The following is a 27,215-nucleotide window of genomic DNA, read 5'->3' as shown; positions in this document are numbered from 1 at the left end:
TGGATGGAGGCATGTTGCCTTGCAAGTTATGAATGATCTATTTCCCTGACTTTTATATGTGTTTCTCATTGGTGATTTTTTATATTAATTCCAAAAGCAGTTAATAATAAATAAAACATTCATTAAATAGTTTAAATAAAGTCATCTAACTAAAACAAACCAAAATGACCATAAAATACAAGAAAAAAGCATAAATCAGTTAATTTTCAAAGGCCAACCAAAACAATAATCAACAGTATATTTCTGCCTGTTTTCAGAGGATTAACATATTCCTGGTGCCAAAATCCTGTCTCTGATCCAGATTTAGTTTGTTGATTATTTGAAGCATGAAAAGAAAAGCTTGATCTCATCTTCTTCCATCACTGAAGCAAATAGGGAAATGAGAAGGTGCCACTTACTCCGATGTCATTTGTGCAACTAACTGAAGGGATGTGAAGCCAGCAGTTAGAAAACTGTCTCTGTACTGATTCATTTTGATGGCACTCAACCAATCTTCTACTGAGGTAAAGGCAGTGAAATCTGGGATGGAGCGATCCAACAGTGGCTGAGAAGGCCTGGAAGAGAAGGCAAGCAGTGGCTCAGAGATGGGATTTAATTTAGAGCAGAAATATAGACAGTAAAAGAGTTGCTATTAGTATGGTCATTATGAATTGATTAGGCAAACTGGAATGAGCAAGCATTTATTTTAATTGGTGGAACTGAAGTAATTGCAGTTATTGATACTTTGGGGTTTTTAACATTCTTTAATATTATTGTAATAGCAACTGAAAAAGAAATCCTGGTCATTACTTGCAATAGCAGTTAGAAACCTTCCTTAATCAAGCTATAAATTATCTAATGCTACTTTGCCAGAAAGGAACTTATAAAGAGATTTGATATTTTGCACATCTATTTAAATTTAATTTATTAATTAATTAAAGAGGGATAATTGATCCTCCAAGTATCCTTTAACTAGCTACAGCTTTATTTGTAAATTTCAGTATGGTGTTTTAGGCCCCAGTTAAAACATAGTAACACATGTGGAAACTTACACAGCGGTGATGGTAGCCACAGTTTTGAGGCTCGCTGGATTTCGGATCATTTTATCTAAAGTGTTAACTATTTCAGCAAACCGTGGCCTTGTGTTGCGGTCTTTCTGCCAGCAATCTAACATAAGTTGATGTAGAGCAGCTGGACAATCCATAGGTGGAGGGAGCCGGTAATCTTGCTCAATTGCATTAATTACCTATAAATGTAATATATATATACATATAATATAAATGTGTCAATGTAGTAGAAAGAGATATAATTCTGAAAATCACTGCAGTTAAAATAATATTTTAATCAGAATGTAAGTCTCTTAAACCACTGCTACACATGCATAACCTTCCATATTTATTCACTTTATTGCAGCTTTTGAGTGATTGGTTCCAAATCCACAAACATAAAAAGAACAGAAAGTTCCAGGATTTAATATTCAGATGTGTTCTCCATCTTTCTCAGAATTTACTATTTATCAAATATAGATTTATTTATTTATTTATCCATGTTTGACATCAGGGCTACGTCCCAAAAATTACCAAGGCCAAATCCCCAGTCAAAGGAAGAAAACAGACAAGAAAACAGGTAATATCTTAATAAGCCACCATGGAAATATTAGTGAATTTTACATGTGAATCAAATTGGGCATGTTTTATAAAGATGTTTTTTGGCTTATACAATAATGGCAGTGAGCTGGAACATTAATCATATTGTTGATTATGCTAGTAGCAACCCTCATGTGGGATGAATCATCTAACTTTTGACTGTGACACAGAAAACTTAAATCCTCTGTGATTGCCAGGATCCTGATCTTAATCAGCTCCACTTATAACACTTATTTGTTCTAACAGGAAAATTTTCACTGGCACCAATGGAGAATCCAATCACAATGCAAAAGTAACAACATTAGTGGTGTAAATTGGCATATACCTCAAGATGCTCCTACAGCTTTCTCCTAACCACAAGTTGTAAAAAAGCTTTGGTAAGGATTTCTATTGTTTGTTTATCTGGACTGAAATACGTACTATGGAATATTTTCAATATTATGAATTCAAAACTAGATTAAACCAACTGGAATTCCAATTCAGCGGTCCTACCCTTTGCACTTCTACCTTCTTTACTTTAAAAAATGGAGCCCTTTTAAAGTTGAATCATTTCAGCACACTAATAGCATGCAATCAGGAATAAAGGAAATAGCTTGCCCTCTGCACACAAGGAGCAACAAAACAGTGCTGGCTCTGGTGAAAAAAAAGGGTATTCAGAGGTTAATTTGACTTCTGTTGCTTCAAGATAAAGGCAGTCCCTTCCCTGTTAGCAGCCGCTACACTCGCCTATCATGCTGTAGTGCAGAACTTCATCAAGGCTCAACGCCTCGCTCATAAAGTCTCTGAAATATTTCAAAAGCCTGCCAGGCTCTTAGTGTCCAATTATCACACACTGGCTGGCTGGTCTTTCCAGTTCTTCTCCACTTCTCCGTTTCTTTCATCTCTGATGCTCTTTCTTATAGTAGACGTTGAAGGGGAAAGAAGCAGCAGCAGCAGCAGCTGAGGATTTTGTATCTCCCAGTTAGTATTGCCAAGTGTCTCTCTATAGCTCAGCATGCACTGGGGCCGGAGCCAACGAGTTATGTCTGAAAGGGACTAGTACATAAAGCAGACATCTCACTATGCTCAGAGAGAGAAAAGTGTGGTTTAAGTAGTACAGATGGGATTCTTTTTAAAACTACATGTGCACAATATGTGTAAAAATGTTACCATATAATATAATGAATGATTGGTTGCTAAATTGTTAATGAACATTAATCTTAACTCCAGTCTTCTTTGCAAGTGGAAATGGGACTACCTCCCCCTCCCACTTCATAGCCATTAAGGTGAAACTGGGCTGGTCAGTCCTAAACAGAATAAACTTGCTGATTACACAACAGCAATAGCACTTAGACTTATATACTGCTTCACAGTGCTTTACAGACCTTGCTAAGCAGTTTACAGAGTCAGCATATTGTCCCAAAAATCTGGGTCCCCATTTTACCAATCTTGGAAGGATGGAAGGCTGAGTGAACCTTGAGCCAGTGAGAATCGAACTGCTGGCAGTCGGCAGAATTAGCCTGCAATATTGCATTCTAACCCCTGTGCCACTATGGCTCTTGTGGTTATTCCATATGGGTGGGAAAGCCTAAGACAGTTCACACTCTTGAGGGTGCACTTGGATGGTATCAAAATAAAGCGGGGAGGGATGCTTTCACATACCACAGCTAAGGAGGACTTAAACCTGTCTCATTCATCACTGGTGAGCAATATGGAGGCCACATCACAGAGCATGGTAGAAAGAAAAGAAGTGTCAGAGAAGTTAGAGTTTTAGTTGGGGAAAAATACTTCCCTCATTCTCCAGAGCTATTACATATAACTAAAAATAACTTTTGTATTCAGAAAAATGCCTGCCTGAAGCCACTGAAGACCCCTAACAGGCAAATATCCTACTTAATATGGATATGTTTGGACATGAAAAACATGAAAGACAGACATACATCTAACATGCTGGGTGGTGATGGGAAGGTATTATACAAGGATCTGCTGTAAATTTCCTCCTAGTTATACAGGTGTATTATTTCAGTCTTCAGCATACTAGTATTTAACAAGTGCTTTTTTTCCATTGCTAGAGAAATCAAGCTTTACTATGTTGTTCAGAACGCTTCATAAACGTACATCTTGATTGGACATGTCCCAATAGGGTCTTTCTCCAAATGACATTACTTCCCACATAACAATACCATAACTCCATACATCACTGGCGGAGGTGAATTTACGGTAGGCAATAGCTTCTGGTGCTGTCCACCTCACTGGAATTTTCCCACCCTGAAAGACAGTAATTATAAAGTTAACTGTAAGCAGTGTAATATACCAAAGGTTCCCTGTATAAGGTTTAACTTATTTAATAGGTAGGTATTTGTCTAAATCTATTGCAATTTCCAATAGCAGCATAGTCTTAGAAGGAAAGGAATTCAATTTAATGATGTGTTCCACAGATAGGGCACATTTTTCCTTCTTTCTCTTGCATATGAAGGCAACATTTTTCAAATGTTCACATTAACATTCACAAATTACACTTGATTCTGTTAGAGGATTATTTTATCAATACAACCATATTAATACCAATGGCAGATTTTTAGTGTTGGACACATGATTCCAACCTTTCAAATTATTTCTTTATGGTGAAGAATATACCTGGTGTCCTACTTTCCACCTACTGAAACCTTTAGTTGCTAAGAAATTGCATTTAAAAAGAGAAGGGTTATGCTGCAAAACCAATACTAGGCCATGATCTAATGATTTCATAGTTTGTATCTTAGCATATTAATCCAAGTCAATTGTGATTTAGTAAATAAATCATGCTTAAGAAACAGATGGTTTAATGCAATATGTAATACCAATTATTTTCTAAAGACGACTGAGTTACACATAATCTGTTCTGTGGAGAGCAGGAAAATGTTTTCCAGAAGCAATTCAAGTATGATTGTTATTCATCAGATATATATCCTGTCTTTCCCTTATACATTCAAGGCAGCATAATTATTCCCTCCTCCATTTTTCTCTCCACACTCCTATGAGGGAAGTTGACCTGGAAATAAGTAATTGGTTCTAAATCCAGTGAGAATCTCAGAGGAAGTTAGCAGGCCTATGAAGATTGGACATTGACTGCAATTGTTTTTAACAATAGTTTGATATATACCCAGAAATAATTCTATAAACTATTGCCATGTACAAATAGTAAATGGTTTCTGTGAATCGTAATTTCCAGGTTTTTATAGATGGAGATAAAACAACTAGTTCAAATTATTGTATTAATGCAAACCCGAAAATAGAGCTTGGTTCATGGCTGTAGCTAATATGCTTCATTTGTTTCGTGGCAGAGACACTAGTACTTTCTGCATGAGAAAAGAAATTAGCATTGTGACATTTATTCCAGCTGTGGTGTTCAGCATAAACAGTAGCTAACGAATTCTCATGCTCATGAATGCCAATGGACAAGCAAGTGTTTTGAAAAGGACAGCATGTTTCCTACAGAGAATATGTAGGTGTGCTCCCACTTCTAGGCCCAACAGCAGACGTCAAAGGCTGACAGCAACAGCTGTTTCCTTGCACCTCTTTGCATATCAAGTAGCAGCAGTGGTCTTCAGGGTTTTATCCTGAGTGACACTTCCTCACCCTTGGCTGTTTGTATTGTGAAACACGAATATTTTTTTTGCTTCTGGCACTTTCCCTAAGAAAGATACCAAAGGAAGGGCAAGGAACTGGGGTTGCCTTTGGCATATATATGACAGCTCATCACAATTTGCTGAGCATACCAGTGTTTAAGTTTTTCGGTTTAAAATTATATACTGCCAGTGATATGTAGTAGCTAATATGGTATTAGGTACCCTTTCATTATACTTCAAAATACATTTCTAAACACCAATCACTGAATAAGCACATCTGATCAGTATTAGAAAGAAGGACCAACCTATGGCCTGAATGAAGTGTCAAGAAAGACAACTTTGAACAATTTTTTCCTAATGCAGAAAATAGTTTTATGCTTTTGTACATTGCACTGGATCTCCCTAAGTATTAATGAATTATGATTAGAAATAGCTCCAGACAGAAGAAAAGGCTTTGGGTTGCCATCTGCTTGAATCAGTAAACTCAGTTAATTCAAAGCCTGGGAGTCATCACTTTTACCTGAACATTACTGAACATGTAACCCAAATAAGTAGATCAATATTCCTCTATTTCAGAAACTTTAAGATATGTTGATTTCAACTTCCAGAATTCCTTGGCCAGCATGGGTTGAAATCCATACATTTCAAAAGCTGATGAAACTGAGAAACACTAATCTAGATGATAAAACTAGCCACTCTGTTGTACTTAAGCAGTTATTTGAGCAGGCAAAAGGAGTAGTTGTTCCATAGTAGAAGCAGGGCTGTGCAACAGAAGTAAACGGGGGAATTATTATCAAGTATTTTAGTGGTTTGAGTAGGAAATTGGTATGAATTAGTTCACTCCTGAAATCAGGAGTGAACTAATTTTCTTTGTATTGATCAATGAATTATCTGCTTCTATTTTGGAAAAAAGTATCTACTGACACAAATTAGGGGGGGTTCAATCCCCATTGCTATCCCACCAAATAGTTATTATATCAGAGCATCAGAGAAAGAGGAGCAGAATTTTCATCTCTTTCTTCTGCATCTGCTGCCACATAAACAATTGTATGCAAAAGTGTAGACATCTGTGGTCAAATTGTGTGTTTCACTGAATTTCTTGGGGGGGGGGTGAAACTGAAAAGAAAATGGATATTTTAGAAAGACAGCAGTCTGAAACATGTTCCCAATCAACTATGAAGTTCTCCCAGGAAAAAAAGAGAAAAGTTTTTCAATGACCTTCATTGTTCCTAGATATGAACATTGCTAAAAATCTGTTGGAAGAAACAAGGATGTCATAGGCTACTTTTAATCTAGAAGACTTCTAGATGGAAGAGTACAATGCAAGGATAAAAAGACTCTTAGTAACCTTATTTCTTGGAAATAGAAATAAGGTTACTAATAACCTTGGAAACCTTATTTCTTCCAAAGGAAATATTACAAAGTAATGACTGAAAGGTTCACACATTTATATCCACTTCAATTGCTGTGTTCTTATTTTGAACCTGCAAACAATAAATAGAACGTCTGAATTCAAATTTGCAGAAAGATTTTAATATTGGCAATTACCTGAACTTCTTTTCACTGAGGAATTCATTGCAACATGTAATTTGACCAGAGATGCCTAAACAATTGCATGCAACTTTATCTCCTTTTACAAAAGAAAAGTGGGTGACGGAGTGGGGTGATGGTTAACAGGCAGAATTGATTACATAGATGATGGCAAAAGTGAATAGTACAAGAGCTGGATGGGATTTTTTTTTCTCTGATCAAAAGAAAATTTTCATCTAATCAAAGTTTGTTACCAAGCCTAGCTCTGTTGATTTTTTGCCCATTCTGTCCGGAGCTAGGTTGCTGAAAATGGGGAGAATGTATAAAGAATTGCCTGCAGACACTGCCTGGGAGAGAGTTATGTCAATCTTGTCAGAAGATTACTTGTAAGAGGAGTGTGGAAATTAGATTCACAGCCCTTTCCATTGTTTCACTGAAGTGCTGTCCATCCATTCTGCAGCCAGCAAAAAAAAAAAAAGATGAAATTTGCTGTTCCCATTATTGATCCCTATCCTGTCTCTATTGTCTCTGTTCTCACTTACTGCAGTCATTTAACTTCCTTCCAAACTAACTGGTGGTAAAGTCTAACATATGTTACACACCATAAGGCTGTTGTGATATAGTATCAGAATAAGCTTTGACAGCTAAAAGTAACCTAAAAGTCATTCATGAGCTGGAAATAAAATGAAGATTATGTCAGAGAGACAAGTCAGGGAAAAAAAAGATATAGTCAGGTGAGGTTTGCATTATAGTTAGAACCAAGTTGGGAAAGATGTGCAGTTACTCTTTTGTTAGTATTAACTAAGGAGCACTATTCTAAGATATGAGCAGAAACATTTGCTTTTGGGCTGATCTGTTTACTATCCCAACAGGGAACGTAATTCTATATTTTCACACTTTATTTGTGCCATCATGGTTAATAGGTGAGTATCATATCACCTGGACAGGTTGACCGCTAAGGAGAGATAAGTAATAGTTAACAGTGGTTGGTTTCATTTTTAATGACCTTGCTTTCAGATCAAACATTCATGACACAATTAAGCTTAATATAAAAGGAAGGAAAAACAAATAAAATAAAACATTGACCCGGGGTAGAATTAGTTATTTTGGTTTTCATGTCCTTTTTAAAAGTGGATGACAGAACAGATTTGGCCACTGTAATAAGAGCTCCATTTAAAAAGAGACATTTGCTTGAAGGCCATTCTGTTACTTATCCCCCAAGAGCAGAATTATGAATCTACCATGGGAAGCAATGATGTAATTGCAAGCACTGCATCACTTTCCAGCTGCTTGAAAGGCCATTTGAGGCATAAATTTACTATAAAAATACAGATGATAAAAATCTGCTTTTTCTCCAGACGTAGGAGAGGTCGTATTATGTTCAGTGGACAATTTAAGCTACACTGATTTATTTAAATGGACTGCAAATGCAGTTTAGAAAGAAACAGGATTTATAGTTAAGCCATGTATTTCTGGTTCACTGCTGAAATTCTTGGTGTAAAGTAACATCACTCCAATTCTACCAGTTAAACATGAATTTTGGGGGAGACCTGTAACATTTATAATAGTTTATGCCATTTGGTTTCTCCTTTTTTTCTCAATTATTATTTTAGTTACTGGAATTTATTCTGCAAGAAACTAGTCATACCAGGGGTGAAATCCAGCGGGTTCTGACAGGTTCTGGAGAACCAGTATCAGAAATTTTGGGTAGTGCAGAGAACTGGCAAATGCCACCTCTGGCTGGCCCCAGAGTGGGGTGGGAATGGAGATTTTGCAATATCTTTCCCCTGCCACGCCCATCAAGCCACACCCACAGAACTAGTAGTAAAAAAATTTGGATTTCACCACTGAGTCATACTAGTTGTCGGCTTCAGTTTCAATTTAGAAAATGCCAGGGATGAATGCTGCTTCCAAACTTTACACAGCAAGGTGCTTCCCTTTTTGTGAATTGGTCTGCTTTAGTAGCTGTGCAGAAGACTATAGAGGCAAAGATGTGTTCATGAGATAGTCTCTCTGGATGCGCCTTCTCGAGACATCTCCCCAGATGCTAGTTAGAGGAGAACAAGTCGGTCCCTGGCACCTCCAGGGAAGATGTGGCAGTGAGTTGGAGGTGATCGGAGGCTCTGATCAGGCAGCAGCAAGCTCCAGCTCAATGGAGCATTCACAGTTGGAGCAACCGGATGAGCTACTGGCTGAGTGAGGCAGGCAGAGATGCAGCTACAATAAATGAGCTCTGAGGCTTTAGGCCAGGGGTGAAATTCAAAATTTTTCCCTACTGGTTCTGTGGGCATGGATTGGTGGGCGTGGATTGGTGGTCATGTGATTGGGTGGGTGTGGCTTGGTTGTCATGTGACTGGGTGAGCAGGTGTGGCCAACTCAATATCACTCCCAGTAACATGACCCCTCTCCTAGTCACACCTGCCCAGATTTTGTGGCTCCCAGTGTTTTTTGTGGGAAATGGGTCATGTGACTGGGTGGGCATGGCCAACTTGATTGGTCTAACTCTTAGGAAATTTGTCCTTAGTCCAACTCACAATAAAATAGTACAATAAAATAGTTCTGTTCCAATATTTAGAATAGAATAGAATAACAGAGTTGGAAAGGACCTTGGAGGTCTTCTAGTCCAATCCCCTGCTTAGGCAGAAAACCCTATACCATTTCAGATAAATGATTATCCAATCTCTTCTTAAAAACTTCCAGTGTTGGAGCATTTACAACTTCTGGAGGCAAGTGGAAGTTCCACTGATTAATTGTTCTGTCAGGAAATTTGAGGGGCTCCCTCACAAAAATGAGGGAGTCAATCTATTTTCCAAAGCACCAAAAGGCACAACAAGAAACAATGGATGGAAACTAACCAAAGAGAGAAGCAACCTAGGACTAAGGAGAAATTTCCTAAGGGTGAGACCAATCAACCAATAGAATAGCTTGCCTTCAGAAGCTGTGGGTGCTCCATCACTAGAGGCTTTCAAAAAGAGCAAGGGAAGTACACCCCAAAAGGACAATGCCAGGAACCACTAAAACAATGCAGAAAACCTAAAACAGCCATTCCCCTTCTTAAAAAAAGTCAACCTCAAAGCAAACGCAACAGCTGAGAGGGAAACTAAGAGCAGCTACTCAGGCTAATTGAAAGCCTGGCCGTGCTGTCAAAAGCCATTAACTCTTCCAACTCTATTATTCTATGTTCCCCATGTTCTAAATTGGGTGCTTCACAGCTGGCTGTACCACATATGCATTAAATTCATGGCCTGTATGATTAAGCTGCATCATTGTCCCCTCCTGTATCTTCCCCCCAGGAAGAAACAAGAAGTAGCCAACACTGCAGCAGCTATAAAAGGTCTTGGGAAACTCCAAGGAGTATCAGCTGATCACAGAAGTGTTACTTAATACTCTTTATAATTTTGTTTGTAATCTTGTCCTTCTTCCTGAAGGGAAGAGGTTAATCCCATCCCTAGATGGGTGATTGATGGGTTTCCCTGCCCTAATCCTGTCAGTTTCTGTTTATTGACTTGATTCAGTGTGTATCGGCTGTATTCCAGCTGCAACTGTTAAGTGGAACTATTAACTGAAGGGAGGGAGGGAGGGAGGGGGAGAGAGAGAGAGAGAGAGAGAGAGAGAGAGAGAGAGAGAAAGAAAGAAAGAAAGAAAGAAAGAAAGAAAGAAAGAAAGAAAGAAAGAAAGAAAGAAAGAAAGAAAGAAAGAAAGAAAGAAAATAACAAAACAGAAACAGTACAGCTATTCATGAGCGGTAGTAGTTCATGAGTATCCCTGTCTTAAGAGAACAGTTTGACAGGCTGTTTAAATATAGGACGATTCAAGTATAGAATATGCAAAATTAGATGATCCATTAGCTTCATTTCAAATGTATTTTCTGAAATCTACAAAACAGAACTGAATAAGCGATCTTGATGACTGAATAAACCTGCTAATAACCAGTAGCTGTTGTTCATCCACACTGGCCATGTTTGTAGACACCAGCAGCTGATCTTAGGAACATGCAAGGAGAAACAGCCTAAGTCACTCGCAAATATGTTCCAATAGTAATAGCTAAAATTGTTGTGATTTAGAAGTTTGTTGTGACTTTCTTAGATAAGAGAACTTTCTTAAGCCATATTTTAAATGAAGAATCAGGAATCCTGGTTTGCTTTGTTTTTAGCAGTTTAATTTGAACTCCATTTGGCATACTTGCCCTGAGCAGACCATTTATTGCCTTTATTAAAGAGGAAGAATCCCATGGACGCTTCGTATACACAAATGGTAATAACATCATGGTCATAACCAATACCATCTTATCACTGAGATTCATTATACTTTGCAATATGTAAATCTAAATTTAATGAGCTGTCGGCAATCTGAGATGTTACAGAGGAAACTGTATGAGATCTCAGAAACAACATAAGTTTCAGGAAGAACAGATTTCCAGTGTCTTCACAAATTTCATTTTTTAGTTGAATGGCTCTGTGGTCGCTGCTGTGCTGAGCATATCACAAGTCCTAATGATAAGTATTATTTTGTTATTCCCTTGGATTTGCCATCTGCTATGATCACCTGTTTGTTCATGGTTTAATTCCCATATCCTTAGAGCAGACCTAATCTCTTTCTTTCTTTTTTTTTGGATCTTACCTACTTAAGATCAGGACAGTCTCTTCAATATGTGTTCAAATGAATTTTGGCCTTCTATTAGCCAAAAATTAAAAATGAAAATATATATTCAATTTGGACCACTTAATAAAAATAATTAGAACAAGAGAACCAATGTAGCATGTAAATTATTATAACAGGCTGGAAGCTAATTAATGAAAACACCTGTTAATCTCCACAGGCTCCACAGGCATTCTTACATGCAAACTACCTACCAAAGAGCTGGTATAAGTTGGATCTGATGTGTCATCTTGCAGGTAGCGTGAGAGGCCAAAATCAGATACTTTACAGACCAGGTTGCTGTTGACCAGGATATTCCTGGCTGCAAGATCACGGTGGACATAATTCATTTCTGCAAGGTACTTCATGCCAGCTGCAATCCCTCGTAGCATTCCCACCAACTGAATGACCGTAAACTGGCCATCATTTTGCTGTAACAGTGAAAAATAAAGCACAGAAATAAGCATATTTCATGTGTCCAAAAACTAAAAAATAGCTTGGGAATAGAAGTCTCTCCAAAATTGATAAAGAAGGAAAGAAATGGTTGGAAATGGAGGGAGGCTGATTCAGGGGAATTTAATAGAATAGGCATAAATTAGAGGAAGTGAGATAATTCAGAAGAAATAGAGAAAAAGAGAAAAACGAGAACTAGAGAAAATTGCTAGTGAAAGAAGGAAAGTGTTGAGAGAAAAATGAAAAGGAAACTTTAAAAGCTGAAAAACAAAAAATCCAGCTAAGAGAATGTGCAAAACCCCCAGCAGATTCCATTGCCCAAAACCAAGAAAAATTATATTCTAATAGCAGAAGAGCCAAGGACTGGAAGGAAGGTTATATATTTCAATTCTCACAATTGAATTTGCTAAGAAGAAATAAAATGTGGACTCTTTCAAGACATGTGATTTCATTATGAGAAGAATGAGGGAGGTCTAAACATTATTTTAGAATTATTAATTTAAAGAGATGACTTAATCTGCACCACCATCCCTACAATACAACAGATCTCATTAGATATTTCCAGTCCATTATCACTTAAAAACGCTATTGTACTTACTCGTAGAAAAGAATCCAGGGCTCCATTTTCCATAAATTCTGTGATAATCATCACTGGCCGACTTTTAGTGACAACCCCCTCCAGCCGAATAATATTTGGATGGTCAAACTGACCCATGATGCTGGCTTCACTTAGGAAATCCCGTCGTTGCTTTTCAGAATAGCCGGCCTTTAATGTCTTAATAGCCACATAAATTTCTCTCTTGCCAGGCAGTTTCAGACGCCCTTTATAAACTTCACCAAATTCTCCTGTAATGGGATCGATATAAGTTATAAACCAATTCTGGTCAATTTGGCATTTCAAAGGGAGAGGTTAATAGGAACTATATAAGAGATTTGATTCTGAATGATAGATAGATGATTCTGAATGAGGTGTGGGTATGGAATGCTATTTTCTCCCAAGATATTAGAAATATTTCTTTGAAAATGCAGTGTTTTATTAAAAGTATTGCGTTTTTAAAACTTCATGTAAGGTAAAAAGAGTTTCAGTATCTTCACTGGTTGTGCAAAAGAGGAAAATGCTCTCTTACTGTGAAATGGCACATAATATTTCTTCTCCATAGCTATGAAATAAGCAGGTATCTCTTATTGGTTAGCCCTTTCATAACTATGAGTACTGCTGTTCTAAACTGCTAAGCTGTTGTATTGACATATATATATAGGTGGTATAGTATGTATATGTATATGTATATGTATATGTATATGTATATGTATATGTATATGTATATGTATATGTATATGTATATATATATATATATACAGCAAAAGACCCTTCACATAAGCCTGATGATGGCAGATGAGATTCTGTCGAAACGTCGCTTCTACCCTTTTAGGGATATGTTCACAATTACACGGGAAGAAACCCGAAATATTAACTGTACACACACACACATATATATATACACACATAAATAACCAAATTATAATAGCTAAGAAAAAAAATAACCAAATTATAATAGCTAAGAATTTTAACAGCAAAGAAAAACACATTCACTGTTGTACAGTCCTTTGTGATTCGTGGAATACAATCAAGGGAATGCTATATTGTACACATAAGCCATTGTTTTAGGAAAGGTGAGCAGGGAGTGGTATTGGTAAAAAAAAAAAAGTACAAGAGACTGAGAATTATCCACAGTGATCACTTGTACGAAGAAAAGATGAACTACACAGGTTATACACTTGCCCAGAGTCCATTAGGAATCTTCAAGTGCTTAAAGAAAAATGAGTGAGTTCCCTGAACTATGACAAGATATGGCCAAGCATGGCTCTGACTGAATCTCAATTCCTGAGATAATATCAAACATCAAGTGGAGTAGGAAGACAATTGTGTGAATTAATTAGCAACCACTCAAATAATTTCTATTAGAGGTGAATCAATTATATTTTCTATTCATTGTGGTATCTATGTTTCACACACCCTAATAAGTTAGCTCTAGCATCAGAATCATCTGGTAGTCATATGATGATCTACTAAAGAACTAACTAATGACATGCCTCTAAAAGTAGTATTTTAGGAGACAGTATTGAAAGAAAGTAAAGACTGTGTCCCACTAGTTGCCTACCCAGGGGTGAAATCCAAAATTTTTCCCTACCGATTCTGTGGGCGTGGCTTGGTGGGCATGGCAGGGGAAGGATACTGCAAAATCCCTATTCCCTCTCCTCTCCTGGGGGAAGGATATTACAAAATCTCCATTCCCATCCCACTCTGAGGCCAGCCAGAGGTGGTATTTATCGGTTCTCCGAACTACTCAAAATTTCCACTACCGGTTCTCCAGAACCTGTTAGAACCTGCTGAATTTCACCCCTGTGCCTACCATACCTCTGGAAGAAGGATAGCATTAAGTGTGGATACCGACTGGGAAGAAATACCTAATCTTTAAATTAGTCTGGCAAGGACAAAAAAAATAAATACTAGTCTCTTTGGAATGATGCTATTTAGTTTAAGTAGAAGGCAAACATTATTCAGGCATCATTCCTATGACTACTATAGAATTGAAATTTTAAAATCAAAATATTTAATGACAAACATTATAATAAACCATTTTATTGATTTTTTTTTTAAAAAAAAAAAAACCTTGCAAGTTGCCCAGAGTCACTTAGGTGACATGGGCAATGTAGAAATTTGATAAGTAAATGTTATGAGATAATACATAATACATAAAGTTGATATTTGACTGTGCTGTATAGTTCAACATAGGTTACTTTCAAGGCAGATACAACTCTGAATTTCTTCCTAAATTGTTAAGAGCTTTTCAAGTACATTAGAAGTGGTGCCATTATTGAAGACATTGAAGGATATGGTAAGGAAAATCTATAAAATAAGCCTAAACAGTACTGGGTTATTTAGTGAGATATAAAAATGGGATGAACTTTGTACCACCTTGTTTATGTAGCAGAAACCACAGCATTTTTTTATTCTATCTTGGCAGTTCTACCTTGGAAGAACTCCTCAAAGGGGATGCAGTACCAACCCCCTAGCTCACTAATATATGAAAACATCTTTAGTATGTTACCTCAGATGTAAAAAGAAGAAAGATGTGCCTTGCACCTGCATATAGATACATATATGATGATGACCATTGTTCAGGAATAAGGTTAAAAAAAGATACTGTGACTGTAACTTGCCAGAAATGGCAAGGATGGACTAAATGAAGCCAAACTTCTCATAGTTGATCCCAAATCTCAAGTTACTGTGAAAAGAGAAGCACATGAGAAATGTGCCCAAAAATCATGATACATGATGGACCAACTAAGTGCCAGTCATCTAGAAAGAAGATATGGTACCAAGGAGACGAAGATACAATGCAATAGATGTGATGCCCTTAGGGTGAAAAACCTCTAGGTATTGTATTTGATATCATCAAAATTTGTACATGTAACCATCAACTCTAAAGCCAAGGAAAATATAGTGATAGCACACAGTAAAGATATAAAAACAGACTTTTTGAAAATCAGTATATGTGAACCAATAGTTTTGCTATAAGAGGGAAAGAATGATATTGAGATTAATCTGAAGCAAGGCAGGTTGAAGAAATAAGACGTTGAAAATAGAGCATAGGCCTCAAAATTTCCTTCTTGAAAATGGTGACATACTGTGTCAGGTTGTTGTGTATAACCTCAGAAGGGCATGCTTACTCACTCACTCTGTTTCTAGCAAACCTGTTCAATTGTTATAGTCTGGTCTTATGTGCTCAGATATTCTCAGATGGATGGAGAACCAGGGAGAGACAAAACAACAAGCAGACTCTGCTCTTCCAGATCCAAATGATGAAGAACCAACAACTGTTCCCACCATGTTTGCCCTGAATACATCAGCTTCTGAACCAGAGCAAGAACTAATTCTATCCACCACTTAAGAATTCTGGTGCTTGAAGAGATAGAAACAAAAGGGTCAGGAATGCAGCTCATCTTGGAAAAGATATTCCAGAATAACCCGTTAAAGGATGTCAGATTTGATCAGGGGCATTTATGCTCAAGTAGGATCAGAGCTGCAGATATTTAATTGTACTTGAATGCATTCTATCTGGGGTGTCTTTAAAAACTACATGGAAACTAGAATTAGTCTAGACTGCAGCAGCCTCTTTACTTCCTGGTACCAGATATTGGAAATAAATAACACTATTCTGTGAGTCTGCACTATTTACCAATTGTTTTCTGAGTAAATTTTAAAGTGCTTGTTTTGACCTATATAGCATGGCACCTGGCTACCTACAAGACCATCTAATCCAACTGGAAATGACCTGACCAACCAGATAATCTAGGGGGGAAATGCCTGTTGTCTCAAACTTGCAAGAGATAAAACCCAAGTCAGAAAGCACTACTTTTCTAAAATAGTCTGTTTGGAGATCAGGTTGCCCCCACGCACTGGTTTTCAGAACTTGTTAAAAACGGAATTACACCAAACCATTTTTTTTATTCCTTTATATTCACTTCTACTTTTGGAATAAAAATGATGTTATATCATTTTTAATTTATTAGCATTTTTACTCACATTGTAAATGTTTTTGCCCCCATTCAAACAAAAGATACAGATACAACTTCTGGAATATGAAAAGTGGAGACACAGATCTTTTATGCAGTGATAGAGTTTTCCACATGATGAAAGTTTCTGAAGAAAATATTCAACTCTTAGTCCCCTTTCCATCTCATGTGGAAAGAATTTTCTGCAAATATTCTCTATAGGCAGTCTATGACCAAGAGATTCTGTCTGGAGTGAGCAGCATCATAGATAACCAGTCTTACAAATGAAATTGAAAATACTAAACTTGTCTGTAGTTTCTGTCTTTTAGAGTCAATTATGAACAGTATGGCCATGAAGACCTTGTAAATGATTTTCAAATGCCAAGATGGGTCTATAAAAGTTGATGATACAGTGACCAGTTTAGCTCATGAATATTGGTCTTCAGCAAATCTAGAAATATAACTACAAAGCAGGAGCTCTTAACTTGTTTGACCAAATTACCCATTTCCCCACGCTTAAATAATTTCATTAATCCTCCTGTCCCCTTCCTCCCTGTTACTCTTTTGTTAAATAAAATGTCTCAGCAACAGTGGTCCCAAACTGGATATTTGACATAAACAAGCAATTATAAATTATCCTATTTATCCCCAGGATATACCCAAATTACCTCCTTGGGAATAATTATCTGTAGTTTAAGAATCACTGTTATAAAAACTGAAGAAGCAATCACATCCTCCACCAATTGGGTTCTACTCGGTCTAAGATGATTGTTTAACTTGCTGGAGCCTGCACTATTGGACAAAACTGCTCATAATATGGAGAGCAAAGTCCTCAGCCTGGGGATTGAGCAATGAAACAGATGAAGAAGCCAATAGAACCAAAGAGGTATTGTAAACATATCTGGAGATACCTTACAGAGACTACCATTAACCAAGGGTTAATGACAGTTGTACTAATTTGAGGATAAGGAATACCAAACTGTACAGGTCAAATCATTGATTGTAAGGAAGGCAGCAATATTTGAGGAAGTAGCAATGCATGATTGGTAACTCACACATTTCCCTCGATATGTGCTGAAGAACAGAAAAATTCTGACAGAATGAAAGTAATGCCACAGAAAGTTGCAAGTCATGGGTTGATTTGGAAAAAAAAACATAATAGGAAAACAATAATATTTAGATGAAGGAAAATACTCCAAGAACTGTTTGGAACCAGGACCTAATGGCCAGTTCTAGGAAATAATAAATCCAATGGGACATTATGGGATCAATGAAAATTGAGGACAGGCATTCACCATAAGATGCACAGTTGCAAGGTAACTAACTTTGATCTTGATAACTTTGAGATACAGGTGGGGATAGATCTAGATTGAGCCATCTGAGAAGCTGGGAGAACAAAGACTCAGAGAAGGCTTGTTACAAATGACTCCTTCTGAAACTGGCTTTGAAGGGCAGCAAGGGGGTTGGATGGTTCAGATCAGTGGTTCCTGAAACTGGAGTACTAGAAATGTAGCACAGCAGGGTGAAAAAGGACCTATAGCTGCTGGGATCGGTATTGGGGAAACGACAATACTCTTTTTGTGTCATACTTGAAATAAATAAGGCAGCCCTTTTAGAAAGCTTAGGTTGTTTATCAAGTGCCGATGGCAGCACAGCAGAGGGCTGGGGATTTTCTGCCAGAGACAGAGAGCTTGAACATGACTGAGAGTAGACAAGAGCTCCTAGACAACCTCTGAGACATGGTAGGAGCTTTGAAGAAAGATAAAGGAGATAGAGTACTTTCAGAGTCTGACATTCTAAATACTTGTTCCCGGAGAACAGCTCGCAAATGGGACAAACAATCGCAGTGAGCCTGTTTAGTAATTGCTTTGCAGTGCTTACAAGAATTTACCATTTGATCTTCCCCAAGGCAGAATAGGCAAAAACTGTTCCCAGCTGAGAAGGAAATTCACTTCTATAATGCTGGTGTTTATGAAATGGAACCTTTAAGACTCTAAGACTGAGACCAAAGGCTTTCTAAGAAGAGGGATAATAATGTCTTGGCCAAAAATATCTTAAGGCCATGGGGCGAGAGGAGTAGGATGGAATCAAAAGAAAAATGAAAAGAAAGAAAAAATTCTAGGATAATTGTGAGCTAAAATATAGTATCACTGCAGATTAAAAAAAAAGATGGTTTTGCATGAGCTGCATGCAGTATATATGAAGGGCTGAACTCCAGACAAGAATAAGGAAAGCTTTCAAAGACTCCAAATGGCCTTTGTGCAGGTGCATAACCCATGTATTTCAAGGTCAACTTTCAGAAGAAAGACCTGAGTCTACTGGGTTCCTCTCATCTAGTGAGAAGAAAGCCATGTTCTTGTAGCCAGTTACGTTGTCTAGATTTCACTATACAGTATGTGGCTTCTTTTCTCGCAGCATTTTACAAGCCTACAATTTGAAAGCCATGGCAATCAGCTATGAAGGATGAACTCAATTAACAAGGTGACTACTCTGTATTAATTCAATGTATATATTTGTTCACAAACAAATGTAAAAATTATATGTAGTATTGTATACCCATTGAATAAACCTAAAGTTAAAGACCTGACTTAAACAGCAGTAATTGGGAGCTTTTTGTTTAATCCCTGAAAAATAGAAATTAACTTTTATGATGCCAATTCCATTGTTTTGCACTGAAATAATTCTTTGTTAATCCTTTTTCTAAAGAGGCGTCACCTTGTGGTCAGCAATAGAGGCCTCAAAGAAGTTAAATATTCTCTCCTTTCACAAAATTGATTGTGACACAAAGAAACATGTGGAATAATAAATTTATTAATTGAAAAAGCTACAAGACTTTATTTTTGCTTCAAAATCTAAAATGGCTACTCTTCTGAAACTAGTGTTTTATTCATATTTTCTCAATTTTCTCTTAGTATTACTGAATATGTAGTTAATTTGCTAACAGTTAAAATACTGATTAATTTAGGATGATTAATTTAGAAGGCATCTATCTGTCTATTATCTCACAGTGCTAAATACTGATTTAGCAGAAAATTCCATTGAATTTAAAGCAGATCATTCCAATGTCTTAAAGATTAACATTGTATAATTCTAACTATTGGAGTTCTTTAATGCTGGAAAACAGATTTTATTAAATAAATAAAAATGCACTCATTGAATTTGTGATACTTTAAAAAAAAACAGGTTTGGATTCAGATAACATGACAGACTCAATAAAGTGAACAACATCAGTGAACACTTTCTTTAAAGAAAAAACAACAACAAATTGTAGAAACTTAAAGAAATCAAAGAAGATAAAAATTTACAACAGACATAAATAGAAGAAAAATACAATTGAAGTTAATGGGTTTGCTCTTTGAGTCCTATTCTCAATTCCTTGTGAGCTCTCTCATCTTCCTCCATCTTTCTTAGAAAACAGGAAGGTGACACCTGTTGTGCAATGATAAAGGGTATGGTGTACAGAGAGAAAGGGAGAGAGAGAGAAAGAGAGAGAGAGAGAGAGAGAGAGAGAGAGAGAGAGAGAGAGAGAGAGAGGGAGAGAGAGAGAGAGAGGGAGAGAGAGAGAGAGAAATAAGGATACTTCCAGATAAAAACTGCTCTGATTAGCACAGTAGTAATCTTTGGAAATATATATTTTAAAAAGGATAACTCCCAGCACAGAAGTGTAGAATGCTGTGCTGTAACTGCCACCTGGTTAGAAGCTGCAAGTCCCCTAAAAACCATAATGATTAAAAATACAAATATTAAACGTGCCAGTCCAGCCTACTTGATGTCTATAAACATCTCCATCTGGAAGTACCTTTAATGGAAAAAGAAGCAACGAATAAAGCAATGCTGAAGGCAAACAAAACAATAAAGCAATTGGTCATGACTAAGCAAGTAATTCATTTTTAATTATCTGATTAACGAAGTTGAGCATTACAAGTTGAAGAACACGAGAGAAAAAATGTAACAGATCAAAAAGTAACAGGCAAGCTCACATATGCTAGAATGGAAAAATGGGAAGCAAATGTCCGCAAGCAAATGTAAACCTTTTTGAGGCTAATTCGAGAAATGCATGCCTGTAATTAGGGCTTAGCAAAAATTAAATTCTGGACCATTTCCAGACCAGTATTAAATATTAGATAAAAATATAGTATGGGGATTCTAAGAAAGAATACAGCCTTAAGTAGACTATAGGCTGACCATCAAATGCTTCAAATCTTTTAAACAAGGTTATATATTCTGGATTACTTAAACCATCACTGTGAAAAATCCTAAATATGACAATTTAGTTTGAGTTAATAACCCATTTGAAATCCATGGAGTAAATGTATTTTCTCCTCAGTTGAACTAGATATAAAATATTTTGCTTGCAGCTGACAATACTTTTTAAACTATTAATTAAATGGACTTTAGGTTGCTTTACTTCATTGTAATTCCAGAGCTACTGTAGTTATTTTATGTAGACAGTGAAACCAAATAACTTTGTTCATCCAGAAAGAAGAAAATATTGCCTTCTACAGTTGCATATTTTCTGAGTCATAGAATCAAAGAATTGAAAGAGGCTTTTAGGAGATTATCTACAACAATCAGGTTAAAACATCCCTGAAAGTTGACTGCAGATTTGTTGATTCAAATACATCTACTGCTGTGTCAAGAATAATTAACACATATAAACTTAGTGTTCTTTTGTGAAATAAGGAACTCTGATAAATATACAGGTATAGCAACACCAAGGATGCACTGTCAACAAGTCCTAACATTAAATAAACTTACCTTACAATAGTATAAAAAGGTCTGAAATAAGATGACTAAGGTTAGCCATTTTCAAGGTCCTGCATTTAAGACCCTAAAATGCCTAAACCAGGATCATTTTAAGAAACTATTCATTTTCATATAGGTCTAACTAATCCTTGTACTCAAAATATTTATATCACAGAGTTCCAATATTAAGTGATGCAGAGTTTGTCTTTAGTGCCATCTAACATACTTAGTAAATATTTCACAAAGATTAGATGCCATTTTTGCTGCTGTGTGTACAATATATTAAAATTTTTGTTTGATAGCATAGACATTATTTTGACGTCCTACTTACCTATTTGCCAGATGTCCTATAATTATTTGTTTTCTGTAATTTTATATCTTAAATGTGAACCACTTTGACTTTTTGTTAAAAAAATGAAAAGTGGTTTATAAATTGTATAATTAATTAATCCTATAATTTACACATTTTATGCAAATTACTTTTATGCAAAGTATGGATTTCGAATAGCACTTTTTAAAATGAAGATTGCTATGTTTGTTTAATTTTTCATCTATGAATTTTGTTTAATTTTTTAAAAGGTAGTGATTGCTGCTCTAGTGAATAGACTAGTTTATTTCCCATAAACTAGGGAACAATTGCACAACCTATTTATTGTTAATTAAACCTGGGAGCACCACAATGTATTAAAAAGAGTCAATTAATTAAGCACAGCCTCTTCAATCACAGAAGATACAGTTAGACTTCCAGTCCACTGATAATTGAGCTGAATGAACCAGAATATCCAATGTGGACAAAGGACAAAAAAGAAGGAATGGAGAAAACAGGGTGGCACTGAGTACCAGCCCACTAGCAAATGAGTCACACCTGCTCCAATGACTTCTTCAATCTTCACGAAAGACACATCAATTTCCTTGGCAAATTCACGGACAGCTTCATTGGGGTCCTCATATGTAAAAGGATCAATGTAGATCTTCATTCCAGGGGAGCCTTCCCATTTTAGTGGGATAAAAGGAAAGAGAGAAAAAGAATCATATTCATCTCTGGGAGGAGGGTAGAATAGCACCCTGAACCTAAACCCTTCTTCCTTCCCTGATTTTTTTTTAAAACCAGGATCTCTTTCTGAGTTGGACAGTTCATTATCCCTTCTGTTCCAGTCTTTTCTTATTCTCTACTTCTCCTACAACATCTTTTCTTTTGCAGTCTTCCTGGAAATCCAGGACGTATTAGTTATAATGGATCAGAAGCAAGAAATAGATTATATCCAAAAATGGGTGCACATTTTTACTTATCAAAGCCATACCAAGTCCATTAGCAAGAAAGTCAAAGAAAAAAGTGTAGCTAGAGAACAATATTTATTAGCCCAATGCCTTTTCTGCTTCCCTCTGATTGTGAGGGGTGCCTATGCCATAGCAGTGAATGCAGGAAAGAAATAGAAGCAAACTAAGAAGGAGAATGAGTGAAAAGGGGAGGGAAGAGAAAAGGGAAGAGAAGAAAAGAAGAAATCACTTTGGAAAGTAAGTTGTCTTGAGAAATTGAAAACCAAACTAAAAAGGAAAAATAAAATACAATCAGTACCTAAGAACACTATTAGTGTGCTCTTTAAAAAGTAGAGTTATAGAAAGACAAAATGAGGACTGGAAAAAAGAGGATAAAATCATTTTTCAACAGTTTAATGTTCTAGAAAGCTTTCTAGTTGATTCAGATTGACGAGCTTGCTGCTTGGAGTTAAAGGTCTTCTTACAAGTCTTTTTTGTTCAAAGTAGCAAAACTACTTTGCTAGTTCCATAGGAAAAATGGCAGCAGATTTATGGCACTTCCCTTAATGCATAATTTAACCCATTTTTATTTACTCAGCATTACCTTTTGATTGTTTTGTGACTGCTACTGACAGAATGTAGCAATTACCAACTGGAGAGCATCTAAACAATAAAATACAATCTCCATAATAAATATTCTTCCAGTTTCTTTTACCCTTCTCTAAATGATTCTCTTTGTAGCTGATAAAACTCTACCAGACATGACTGGAAGAATCTGAGAGTGCTAAAAGGACTTTGAAAGAAGGGTAGAAACCTTGTTATTTCACAAATCTTAAGACAGATCTTACATTCAGAAATACAAATCTTATTGGTAGAAGCACATACATTTTATAGTGAAACATATGAATCTAAGAACACACAAGTGTGAGGTACCACTAAGGCTGAAATATTTTTTTCTGCTAGGTGAAAAATCTAAGATTCTCATCCCTTCCTAAACTATTTTCTAGACCACAAGAGTCTTCAATTCCCTTTTCAAAATATTAAAGCAACTAAAACTACAAGATTTAGGTGATTGTTAACAGCTTCAAACGTTATACTTATACAAGTGATTGGAAGCTTTCCAGTTTCCCTGGTACATGGTACATGCTGTAGGATAGGATGGCTCATATTCTTCAGTCAAAGGACTACCATTGGCCTATGAATATTGTTTGAATGCTATTTCAAGACCATACTTCAGTAGATGTGGGTGGCTGTGGCTTATGTTTTATTTAAATATAATTCAAATATAGTATATTAATTTCCCAGACCCACATAGTTCTGATTTTTACTTTCTTTCAGATTATTTTTTTTTTTTAAATGCCACTTTCAGAGGGTCTCAATCAAAAGGATTCAGGTATTTTGGATGACTCATTTAATATTAATATACCAGTATATTTTCCTACAGCTAAACATGCCTAGTCTGAACCAATAATGTCTAGATAACTCAACCAATTGCTTCAGATGTTATTGTAGAAATAGACAACCAGTAATCTATGTAAAATTAACCAGTAAACCACATATAATTCTTAACTATCTTTGCCAGCTGACCTGTAGGTAACTGAAAGGTGTCAGAAAGATAATAGGGAGAAGAAAGAAGACAATAAATTAGAAAGAAAAGAAGGGTCACCATACTAATGTTCAGTTTTGACCTGAATTATATAGATTGCATTACAGTTAATGCAGTGATCAAACCCTATACTAATTGATCAATTCCTTCATTACTAGATTAATTTTATAGTGCTAAATCTGATGTAGAGTATTCTGATATCTGAACAAACTATTAGGTACACATTGGTCCAAAGCTGGATTCTTCCATTGCCAACAATGAAACTTGCCAGGAAGTCATATCTATTTTGACTGCTTCATAAATGCTTCATCACATACACTTTTACAGTCCATAAATCCTTTTATAAGTGCAGCCAATTCTCTAGCAGAATTACAAAGGAATTTACAAGATGATAACCAAGTCTGGTTTACAGATTGGAACAGCAAAACAAACGTATAATTCAGGTGATCAATTTGAGGCACAATGACCTTGTAACATAGCATACACTGTGCAAGTGTAATGTGGCTTCTAAATGCCCAGCAGTATAGAATGAAGGGCCAGGAAGAGGGTATATGCACAACTGATAAATGGCTTTGAACTTGTTAAGAAAATTTGCCATAGTTTGGAACTACCCTAGGGGTAAAGGTGGGCTGACATAATTAGCACAGCATGAATGAAAGCTCAAAGATCAGAGGATGAAAAGCACATCCTGCTATGCAATTATATGCTACATGCAACAACTCTGGTACTAATGATAGAGAATAGACTGATGCATATTTCTAGCTGATAGCACAAGCTTTGTTCTTTTATCATGCTGAGAATTAGCAGCTTCTCCATTCTGCCAAAGGAAAACATTTTGGTACTTCAAAGCTTGCTTACTTCTGTATCACCAACAGATGGTAATCAACAGAAAGATGTATTTCCTCAATTTTAGATTACTTTTTAAGGGCAATATTCTGTTTTATGGGTACTTTACAATAACTGATAACAAAACAATAACTGTTTATAATATTTTCCTTCTCTTTTATAAATATTCCTACTGGGTTTTGCAAAATGTTTTATTTCAGCAAATATTTAAACCATGAACAAATCTTTAGTCTCTTTGGATCATGGAATCTGTACCTCTCAGTGTTCTTTTGTTTATGACTCTCCAACTTTCAACCAAATACCTTCTAGAAAATGAAAATGTAAATGAGAATTTTGATCATAAATGTAAATTATGTGTTTGTTATTTTAATCTTTAACACATGAATTCATGTAACTTTCTCCAGAAATCACTGTAGCTTTTTAACTTTGCTTCTTCCATGCCACCATTCTGTGAATGAAGGGCTACACATCTTAAATTTTATTTATTCTGTTACATTTAGCATGCAAATATATCAGAAAGTAAAATATATAAAGATTCTGTATGATGTAAAGATTATAACCTGACACGAAGATTGCCAATGAAAAAAGTTCGTAATTCTTATGTGTAGTGTGTTTTCCATGCTAGTATAAATAGTCACCTGAGATGGGCACCCTCATTAAATTATGTTTTTGTACTGATGCATGGTGATACTATTGCATATATCAAAATATTATACCAGTGATGTGTTTCTTACATATTTTTGGCCACCACTGAAAGCCTGAAGAATCAAATAGAAACAAGTAAAACATAATTGATTTAAATGTCACCCTAAACTAACTTACCCAATAGACAGACAGCAAACAATAACAGCCAGCCAGTCTGGTTTAGTGATAAAGGCAATAGGCTAGAAAGCAGGAGGCTGTGAGTTCAAGTCTTGTTTTAGGCATAAAAACCAGATGGGTGACTTTGGGCCAGTCACTCTCTCAGTCCAATCAACCTCACAGAATTGAGGAAAATAGGAGGAGGAAACTATGTTGTGTGTGCCTTGATTTATTTGTAAAAATAATAAAGATGGGATATAAATAACACTCAAGTCTTTGCCGTCATTTACATTTATATCTATCCATACATAAATAAAAGGAGCTCAGTCTGCTCCAGTTTTTGGGGAATTTATTTTTATTCATCTTAATTTTAGCATCTTGAGCACTCTGATCACCATTAGCCATAGAGAAGGGGTAATTTCTCTAACATTTATGTATTTATGTATTTATTTACTTCCAATGTATACTACATAAATTCTTTTTTAAATTCAATTGTTCATGCGTGCTAAGTTGTTTCCGACTCTAGGGGCAGTGCTCATCTCCATTTCTAAGCCGAAGAGCCAGCGCTGTCCGAAGACGTCTCTGTGGTCATGTGGCCAGCATGACTAAACACCAAAGGTGCACAGAGCACTGTTATCTTCCCACCAAAGTGGTCCCTGTTTTTCTACTTGCATTTTTTTATGTGCTTTCAAACTGCTAGGTTGGCAGAATCTGGGACAAGTAACGGGAGCTCACTCTGTTATGTGGGGCTAGGGATTCGAACTGCTGAACTGCCGACCTTCTGATTGACAAGCTCAGTGTCTTAGCCACTGAGCCACCACATCCCTAATTTAATTAATTATGAAGCCCTTATTTCCAATGAAGTGTAGGGTATCTGAGCTTCTCAGAAAAAAGCTTTTTATCCAGATCCTGGCTGGGCCTAAATTTCCTAAACTTTACAAATGAAATTTTGAGTAATAGCTGAAAACTTCCCAATATGAAGTTAATTATAAAATTATTGTGAAAATCTGTATCTATTCCTTACTGGCCACCCCATCACTTAACTGTCAAGGTGAAAATGATCTTATTTTAGATAATTTCCTTACTGATCATGGGATATCTGACTAAAGCTAACAGAGTCAAGCAACAACCACATGGCCAATCAAAGATGATGGCTTTCATACATGACAATTTCATTGATATTGATGAAGGTGACCTGCCTGTTTTCTTTTCCCTTATACTTTATTTTTTTAAAAATGGAGCAAAATAAAGTAAAAACAAGGGTCAGCAGGAGATTAGAAACTTAGTGATTTAGCAAATAAGAGATTGGATCTACCTTTCTGCCTTTACTTAAGAGATATTCTATTAGCCATTGTTACTTTGGGGAAAGAATATGACATTAGGAAATGCCCATGGAAAAGGGTTAACGTAGACTGTTCCATCCACGCTGCAGGTTCTTGTAAAAATCTCTCATTATTAATTCAGAAAAATAAGTCTCCAGGCTGAAAACCAGTCACAATCTCTCACACCCCATTTTCTTTGCTCCAAATAGGACAAACACTGAAAGTAGGTAATGGTAATGAGGAATGA

The 27,215-nt window shown here is 36.3% G+C and overlaps 1 protein-coding gene across 2 annotated transcripts in view; it reads right to left on the bottom strand.

Annotated features, from left to right (window-relative positions):
- Nucleotides 1-27,215, bottom strand: part of EPHB1 (EPH receptor B1) — a 360,618-nt gene that overhangs the window by 26,304 nt on the left and 307,099 nt on the right. For both annotated transcript variants that reach the window (XM_070945401.1, XM_070945402.1), the window contains exons 10-15: nucleotides 22,002-22,124; nucleotides 12,432-12,679; nucleotides 11,596-11,811; nucleotides 3,723-3,872; nucleotides 1,032-1,225; nucleotides 399-554 (exon numbers count right to left, since the gene is read on the bottom strand). In XM_070945401.1, the coding sequence (XP_070801502.1) occupies nucleotides 399-554; nucleotides 1,032-1,225; nucleotides 3,723-3,872; nucleotides 11,596-11,811; nucleotides 12,432-12,679; nucleotides 22,002-22,124 (1,087 nt within the window). The remainder of the gene's footprint in view (nucleotides 1-398; nucleotides 555-1,031; nucleotides 1,226-3,722; nucleotides 3,873-11,595; nucleotides 11,812-12,431; nucleotides 12,680-22,001; nucleotides 22,125-27,215) is intronic.

This window comes from Pituophis catenifer, unplaced genomic scaffold, assembly GCF_029215685.1.
Source record: "Pituophis catenifer annectens isolate HBS135680 unplaced genomic scaffold, rPitCat1.0.hap2 SCAF_6, whole genome shotgun sequence".
Lineage (NCBI taxonomy): Eukaryota > Metazoa > Chordata > Lepidosauria > Squamata > Colubridae > Pituophis > Pituophis catenifer.
Note: the sequence above shows the minus strand (reverse complement) of the source record. Positions and strands in the feature narration are given on the sequence as shown.